The sequence below is a fragment of the Entelurus aequoreus genome, linkage group LG07 (assembly GCF_033978785.1).
Source record: "Entelurus aequoreus isolate RoL-2023_Sb linkage group LG07, RoL_Eaeq_v1.1, whole genome shotgun sequence".
NCBI lineage: Eukaryota > Metazoa > Chordata > Actinopteri > Syngnathiformes > Syngnathidae > Entelurus > Entelurus aequoreus.
In genome coordinates, this window is record NC_084737.1 from 23,059,221 (window position 1) to 23,068,335 (window position 9,115).

The window sequence follows — 9,115 nt, forward strand, 5'->3', positions numbered from 1 at the left end:
GTACATACGCAAAAAAAAGTTGCGCACATACAGTCAAGCGATCAAATGTTTAGAAGCCAAAGCTGCATACTCACAGTAGCACGTCTGCGTCTTTGTCATCCAAATCAAAGTAAACCTGGTAAGAGTCTGTGTTGTCCCAGTTCTCTACAGGCGTCTGTGTATCGAAGTCAAAAGTCCTCCTGGTTAGAGTCTCTGTTATCCGAGTTCTTCCATCTTGACTGCATCTTTCGGGAATGTAAACAAAGAAGCGCCGGCTGTGTACTGTTGTTGTTGACTACGTTCGAAAAATACGTCCATTTCGCACCGACAACTTTCTTCTTTGCTTGCTCAGCTTCCTTCTCCATAATGCAATGAACATGATTGCAACAGATTCACGAACACAGATGTCCAGAATACTGCGGAATTATGAAATGAAAACAGAGCTTTTTCGTATTGGCTTCAATGTGGAAGGCATACCCGTGTTCGCCGGGCTACGTCACGCGCATACGTCATCCTCAGAGGCGTTTCGAACCGGAAGTTTAGCGGCAAATTTAAAATGTCACTTTATAAGTTAACCCGGCCGTATTGGCATGTGTTATAATGTTAAGATTTCATCATTGATATATAAACTATCAGACTGCGTGGTCGGTAGTAGTGGGTTTCAGTAGGCCTTTAAAGCGTCACAGTTAGCAATAGTTAGGGCGGTATAGCTCGGTTGGTAGAGTGGCCGTGCCAGAAAATTGAGGGTTGCAGGTTCGATCCCCGCTTCTGCCATCCTAGTCACTGCCGTTGTGTCCTTGGGCAAGACACTTTACCCACCTGCTCCCAGTGCCACCCACACTGGTTTAAATGTAACTTAGATATTGGGTTTCACTATGTAAAGCGCATTGAGTCACTAGAGAAAAAGCGCTATAAAAATATAATTCACTTCACAATAGTTATGAAGCCCAAATACCTCCAGATTGCACTTCACGAACCCTCTAATAACCAGTAGAATTGCCGTTTATTGCCATTCATCCTCTCCACACTGTTTTTGCTTGTGCTTTGCACTTGTGTGTGCGTTTTGACACACTCAACATCATGCGCCTTGGCTCTGTACGTCATCGCTGTACAGCAGCATGAAGATGGAAAAAAAGTACCGGTATTTTTCAAAGGCAGGCAGTATAGTATCGTTTTTAAGTCTTTGGTACCCTGGTACTTTATTAGTACCGGTATTATGTACAACCCGAATCTGGATATTTGTCCAACGATTCATGTATCGGCCAGGTTCTAATCGTGATGCATTGGTGAAATGATCATTTTCCCACCTCTATTGTTAGCACATTTTGAAAAGTCAAGTCTTTTGAGTGCTTTCTATCAGGCATGCTCGCTTTGTTGGCATGGAAAAAAATTCACCTCCGTCTGTTTGCCCGCGAACCGTTAAATCTGGTGCCGTTTAATTGTATGTGAATATGATACCGTTTGGTTTCAGATGAATCGGTACCCAGTAGTAGTGACAGAATTTGGTCGACACCTATGAAAGTACCGTAGGTACCCATCACGAGTTCTCCTTTACTGGCAAAATCTTTTTAGACCAAATACAAGATATATATATACACTACCTAAAATTTGGGCACAATTTAAGCTAACAAATATATTTTAAAACACATTATGATGCAGTTTAGTTTACCAATGCAAAAAAACATACTAAAAAAACATTATTTTTGCAAAAGCAGTTTTGTGTTAGGTCTCTTAAGATTGTGTTGCTCTACCTATTATACTGTAATGCCCTGGGTGTTGAGTTCTCATTCTTTATTGCGTTCTGTCCTGTTTTTTTTCTGTGTTAAAGATAAATGTGTTTTTTTCTCACTTTTTTTTCTCACTTTTTCTCAGCACAAGCACTTTACTGAAGACATCCAGACACGACAGTATCGGTCCTTAGAGGTACTCATCGGTGCTGGTTACAGCGCACCAGCAGATATCTGGAGCACAGCCTGCATGGTGAGAGACTGGACCAAACATTAGTAATTGCATGTCACAAAAGCAAAATCAATATTTACCGAATGCACCTTGACAAGGTCTCTACAATAATTCAGATACAAACAGGATGGTTCTTGTACTTCAGGCCTTCGATGCTCCCTAAATTCTTGTGTTAATGATGATATTGTTGTTGCCGCAGGCCTTTGAACTTGCTACAGGAGACTACTTGTTTGAACCACATTCTGGCGAAGATTATTCCAGGGATGAAGGTATTATTTTGCAGACTCACATTTGGTTTTTGATTTTGTATTTGTGAAATATTACAGCTGTGTTTTTGAATATGCGTATTAGCTTGATAAGACTAATATTGCATTGAGGGAATATTTGTTCAGAATATGAATACATTTATCAGAGATTATAGTGTAACCATGACAACATGTGACATAACCTGACACGTAGCGTAAATGTCACGGTTTAATCTTAAGAGCAATCTTAAGAGCACATACAGAAATGCTTAGTAATGACAGGCTTCCCACGCGTCCTCGAAAATACTGGTAGTTTCCAGTCATTGAACACAGGTTCAAGGTAATGGTTATGTTATCCTGGAAAATTATCTAATGAATGTAGTTGTCAACAGAGTGAGATGTGCACAGAGACCACAAGGAAAATGAGGTGCACCCTTAAAATAAGTAAAGGACGCAGTGTTTTGAACTACTGGCATTTCTTATTTCTGTTGTTTTACCTAAATAATTTGATTTAACATGACTAAATTAACATTAAAGTTTGTTCACTTCGAAATCAAATACAATTCAAATGGCGTGGCCAGTCGATTAAACAAGAAAAATGGGCAGTCATAGATGTGTGTTGTCCTCCTATTTCAGGAGTGAGTGACAATGTCTGGAAAACAGTCCTAGTTCAAAAGTGAGTGGATGAAATTCAGGGTCCGGCTCGGAGACGTGTCAGGAGAAAAACATAGGGCATACTGCAAGTTTTGTAGATGATATTTGGCTGTTAGCATAGGTTTTTTAGCTCTTAATAGTCACGGGCATAGAAGAATCACAGAGTTTTGGGTAGAGGGCTGCTTCCAAAGAAGAAGAGGATGTAGCTGTATCATGGCACATCACATGTTTGAGTAACCAACATAGAAACAGCTGTGTAAACACTTTCAAAGAATCTTGTGTTAGCGTATGATGTGATAACTTGTCTCTGTATTAACTGAAAATGTCCTGGAATAATTCATTTCCAGAAAACAGTGGGAATCCTGAATAATTGTGTGATGAGTATTATTATTCCTGTGGGTTTTCCTACCTTGAACACTTAATACTGGAGACAGGGCCATCGTCTCATCTTTACCCTACATCTTCCTCATCTTTTCATACTGCACGTCTCCTTAATCTGTGCTTGCTTTTATGTTAATTTTGGATCAACGCCTATGCTCATTGTTTCTTTACTCACTTGATTCTGCTGCAGCATGTCAGGTACGCGTTTCGTTTATGCATACCTGGAAGTTTTTTAGTTTTTTTTTACAGGCACTTAACTTGACATAACATTATTGCGTGATTGGTCCTTAACTTCCTGTGTAACATGTTGTTGTGTTTGTCTCTGTTGGCTATATATTTATGTGCATTTATCCCTAATTCCAAATATTTGGTCTCAGTCCATTGCTTCTGTTTTATGTAGGCACATTTTCGCTTGCAAATCTCAAATTATCTTATTTCATTTATTATATTTTTTTATGCTCAAGCAGATAAGATCATGCCAGTTCATCGAACTGTTACAATTTTTATTTGTGTTGTCACATGTTGATCAGTTTAACCTTAAAGGGATTATTCCTGTGTCTTAACAGGCAACTAAGGTTGTAAGGTTGTATCAGCAGAAGGTGTTGGTCATGGGTAAACTTGACTAATAAACAGTTATTTAAAGCAGTTTTGTTCAGTTGGTAACAATATGTGTCTGCCATTATAACATTAAGGCTTCCAAACACGTGCAGCTTTTCATGTCAGGCTGTCATCATTCATTGTCCAGCATTCCACATGACCGTTTGCCATTTCCTCTTCTTTCCACATCCTTGCTGAATCCCTTTCATATTGCTCTACATTCTGATGGGCCCTGTCTCTAGACCACCTTGCTCTCATGATTGAGTTGCTCGGTAAAATTCCTCGCCACTATGCACTGAGTGGGAAATACTCACAGGAATACTTCACAAAAAGAGGTACGCCAGTCCTCTGTCAATGGCCTACTCTGGGGATGGTGGACGGGAGGAAAATGAGGGGGAAGATTCAACAATACGAACCCGTAACAATACTTGTCTGATGATTGTGCTAAATTTTACCATCACAAACATTTGTGACGGTGTGTGCTATTAGTCTCCTCTTCCTCAGCCCTCTACCTAGACACCGGGAGTGGGCCAGTGAGCGAGACATTTTCTCATCAATGTGTTTGTTGTGTTGTCTGTCTTTCTCCTTTTGCAACTGTATGCGGCACCTCTACCGTGTAGACCATATAGCCCTGATCATTGAGCTGCTGGGGAGTGTCCCACGCAAACTCATAATGAATGGCAAATATTCCAAGGATTTTTTCACCAAGAAAGGTAAATGTATTGCAATTATATACAATATTTTTCTCAGCCTTAAGTTATTATATACCATAAATATTCTTTATAATGTGTGGTTAAACAATATATAGAGGTTTAGCGATATGACTATATTGTTACAGGGTAGACCATCAGAACTTTATTTAACTCTGAATTCGACCTAAGATGGAAGAAGATCCAGTGGTACAACCCTTGACAACTAGTTTTATGAAGTAATGGAATAATAATGTTCAACATTTACCTTGGAGAGTGGACTTCTACGCTATCTCCTTCCAGTTGCTTTTCCGTCTTAACACACCATCAGCAGCTTTTTCATATTTTCATCGGTAAATGTCCACCTTTTAGATATTATTTTTACATCCTTGGCTGGCATTGGAATCATTCTGCTTCAGTATGGTGCAGACTAGCAGTGATACGCTCCAATTGCTTCACAAAATTAGCTACACGCTGTGTCATGTTTTTGAGGATTTTTTTTTTTAATTCAATGAATATACCTCACATTCAGTATCTTCCTTCCTTGGTTGGAAAACAAAGTTATGTCCATCATAACTCGCGCATAAAACCAGATGTTTTCGTCAGATCTTACAGGGTTCACTGTGGCATTTGCTACTCCCAACGAAGGGCGAAGATGCTTGTAACTCTTAATTTTTGCCTGCAACTTAAAACAAAACACTTAGCTGAGAGACTGCTCTAATCTCAAAACACTCTTAATTTGAAGTAGTACTGTAATTAATTTTAGATTTTTTTTTTTGGCTGTGTGTGTGTGTCACAATGGTGTTAGTATGATAAGCTAAAGAGGAAAGTTATAATGACGACCACAATACTAAATGAGCTAATACCCAAACCAAAAGGGGTATTCCTGAAATTTTAGAGGCACTGTTTGCAACCTGTTAAAAGTAAAATTTTTTACGAGAACTACACCATCGAGCTGTAGTAGTGGTTTCTTCTTCCATCATCTATATATGGAAGAAGTTTGCAACCACCAGAACGCTTCCTAAAACTGGCCAGCCATCTAAACTGAGCGGGGGAGAAGGGCCCTATTCAGGGAGGTGAACAAGAACCCTGATGATGGAGGCCACTGTGCTTTCACATTGTCAATATAGGGCAGGGGCCGGCAACCTTTACCACTCAAAGAGCCATTTTGACAAGTTTCACAAATTAAAGAAAACAATAGGAGCCACATAACTTTTTCGAAAATTTAAAATGAAATAACACTGCATACAAAGCTTTTTAAGCTTTGTGCTATGTTTTAACCAGGGGTCTCAAACACACGCACGCACCTTATTATGACAACCTAATGTTAACGCGGCCCGCGAGGTCTATATGAATGGCGATTGACAGCGTCATACTTGCCAACGTTCCCAATTTTACCGGAGACTCCTGAAGGTGCAGGACTTGATAGCACTGCTTTTAGTGCCCTCTAAAGTCTGCAAATATAGCTCACCTGCTCGGTCACACATGTTGAATGCAGCTTCTGTTTACACATGTCAGTGACAGCAAGGCATACTTGGTCAACAGCCACACAGTTTACACTGACGGTGGCCGTAGAAAAAAACTTTAACACTGTTACGTTACAAATATGCACCACACTAAAAAATAATGACAAACACATTTCTGGAGAACATCCGCACTGTAACACAACATAAACACAACAAAAGAAATACCCAGAATGCCATGCAGCCCTGACTCTTCAGCTACCACCAAACCCCGCCCACCTCAACCGACACACGGAGGAGTGGGGGGGTGGGGGGGTTTGATGTGTGGCGGGGTTTGGAGTCACGGCTGCATGGCATTCTGGGTATTTGTTGTGTTGTGTTTATGTTGTGTTAAGGTGCGCAGGTTCTCCAGAAATGTGTTTGCCATTCTTTTTTGGTGTGGGTTCACAGTGTGGCGCATATTTGTATTTGTAACCTAACAGTGTTAAAGTTGTTTTATACGGCAACCGTCAGTGTAAACTGTGTGGCTGTTGAACAAGTATGCCTTGCTGTCTCCTATGTGTACGAGTCCAAGCTCAACATGGGATCTGTCTGGCATGCTGTTTGTACAACCTATAGAGGACAATTAATGCAGAGCCATCAGGGTATGCCCTTAATTCAGTTGTTAAGGTGAAAATGTTTTCCTCGAGGGATTTCTAAGAGAGGCACGGAGATCGTAAGTAAGCTGCTGGGAAAATCGGGAGGGTCGGCAAGTATGCAGCTGAGCCGCATCAGAGTGGTCAAAGAGCCGCATGCGGCTCCGGAGCCGCGGGTTGCCGACCCCTGATATAGGGTATTGTGTGTAGAATTTTGAGGACAATTTATTCCATTTTGGACAAGGATGTAATATGACAAAATGTGGAAAAGTGAGGCACTATGAATACTTTCCGAATACACTTTAAATATTTTTAAAGTGTGTATATTTTTCACAGTAACTAATTGAGTTGTATAAAGATTGCTCGTTGGCCCAAGGAATTTGTCTGCCGTCGAGGCTCGTCACTCACCGCTGTCTCGTACACGCAGGTAGCATGTGCACTTACACAAAAGCAGTCCGAGAGAAACAACTAATCATTTGCAGTCATGTTGTTGTTATGATAGAATATATATTTCCTGATATCTAATGTTACTAGAAAAAACTTTGCTAACTCACTATCATTACCTGACCACACACAAAGATAATGCGTGGTGTCTGTGTGTTAAGTACAGGCGTAGTTAGTCATTATGGGCCAAAAGCCGGAGGAAGGTAGTTTATATTGCTTACAACACTTGGCGCCCTCTAGGAATCTGTGTGAAGGTTGCAAACAGTCCATCTAAGTTTTTATCTATTGTATTTCTTATTTAACTTATAACAGTTTGTTACAATTAGATTTCTACACTTACATAAATACACTAATGCACTAATACTGTATGTTATGTTGTGTTATGTTATGTTATGTTATTTTCATTTATTATGCGGCCCCCGGCCAACTGTTACATCAAGATGAATAGATGTGGAAATGGAAGCAATGTCACATTCTACTGAACAGCCTTTTGGAAGCATTGTGTTTTAGGTGTGAGGGTTAACATTACTCATGTTATTACAAATACATGTGTTGTTTTCTTTGTGCACTGCTCACTGAGTACTGTCTGCAGGGGACCTAAAGCACATCACCAAGCTGAAGCCGTGGGGGCTGCTGGAGGTGCTGGTGGACAAGTACGAGTGGCCCTGTGAAGAAGCTGAGTGCTTTACCGACTTCCTAATTCCCATGCTGGAGCTGATCCCCGAGAAGAGAGCCACAGCTGCAGATTGCCTGCGACACCCCTGGCTGGCCCTCTAATGGACGCCTCCAGTATCTGCACCTCTCTTCCCTTCCTCTCCTCCAGAGACTGCAACAGATCACTTTCCTGTTTGGGCATATCATATGAATATTTATTTCTTTTTGTTCAGTTGTTTTCTTAAGTTCTCATTTCGGAGTTAATTTGTACGTTTGCTTTGTATTTGTTGGTTATTCTCTCAGTGCGACGGTGATGTTACTTGGTTGGCTTCTCCTGCTATGGTCCATGTACCCACCCAACTGAGCAACGCTGGTATTGTACTGCTAGTGACTAATCCTTGTTTGTTACACTCCTGCACTAAAACCCCAAACTCAAAGGATAATATGTAGCCATGTCCCCACAATAAGGACTCATTTTCATATAGTTTAATTAGTACGGTTCCCCCTTTCTTTTAAAACCAGTTAGTTTATCTTCCATTTAACATGTATGATACACATTTTGTATTTGTAAAGACGGCTTAGAAAATTGCACATGGGGCTGACCTTTTCACTGACTATGGTAACGTTCAAGCAGCATTTCTCCAGACAGACGTGTGTTGTGAAGCGTTGTTGTCTGCTGATGCACAAACCATTTGTGTTGCGGTGCAATAGCTAAATACTAGTGCGTAAAATGATATCGATGTAATAATTTGCAAGTCCTTTTTCAACCAATGTTCTATTGATAACAGTGCAAATATGGTTATACACAAATGGAACTTTTTGTTGTGATGTTTCATTGCATACACATGGCAGTTTTTGTATATTGGCTGAATTGATGAATCGTCTTAATGGTAACAAAACGCGCCTCCTAATATTTTGTTTGTACTGTATTCAATTGAATGTGTACTCTGAAAGGATGTGCAAATATATGACATTTCTCACACGTTTCTTCCGAATCTCCCAGAGTTATTGGTCTGTTTAGTTATAAAAAGCAGCAATTTCATTGTAGTCTTCTGACCCTAAAATTCAGGAATTTGGTGATTTAACAAAACAAAAAGTAAGACCATTGAAAAGGAAAAAAAAGTGACAATAATTGTATATATTTGTACCAAAGAGTTTGCCTTTATATATATTACAGTTCTGTACAGTTTTTAACAAATCATATAGCTAAAGTGATTTAGCTGGGTAGCTGTGTTTTAATACATGGATGGATGATGTTTGTGCTTGAGTGTGTGGCCAACTCTTCAATACACATTTTATTGTAAGAGAGGAAGTTAATGTGTTAGGAACTGCTCATGTCAAAGTAAGCTTAAAGTACATAGATTTGTGTGAGCAAAGCTGTAAAACACGTTCTAGAATAAAACCGATGTTGCAAA

General features: G+C 40.0%; 1 protein-coding gene across 3 annotated transcripts in view; it reads left to right on the forward strand.

The window, feature by feature from the left end:
• srpk1a (SRSF protein kinase 1a) overlaps window positions 1-9,115 on the forward strand; it is a 33,478-nt gene extending 24,363 nt beyond the window's left edge. For 2 of the 3 annotated variants that reach the window (XM_062052926.1, XM_062052927.1), the window contains exons 13-16: window positions 1,852-1,959; window positions 2,138-2,207; window positions 4,436-4,528; window positions 7,639-9,115. In XM_062052926.1, the coding sequence (XP_061908910.1) occupies window positions 1,852-1,959; window positions 2,138-2,207; window positions 4,436-4,528; window positions 7,639-7,823 (456 nt within the window). In that variant the 3' untranslated portion in view covers window positions 7,824-9,115. Of the gene's footprint in view, window positions 1-1,851; window positions 1,960-2,137; window positions 2,208-4,057; window positions 4,151-4,435; window positions 4,529-7,638 lie in introns of all 3 variants that reach the window. The other variant, XM_062052925.1, reaches the window with a different exon arrangement.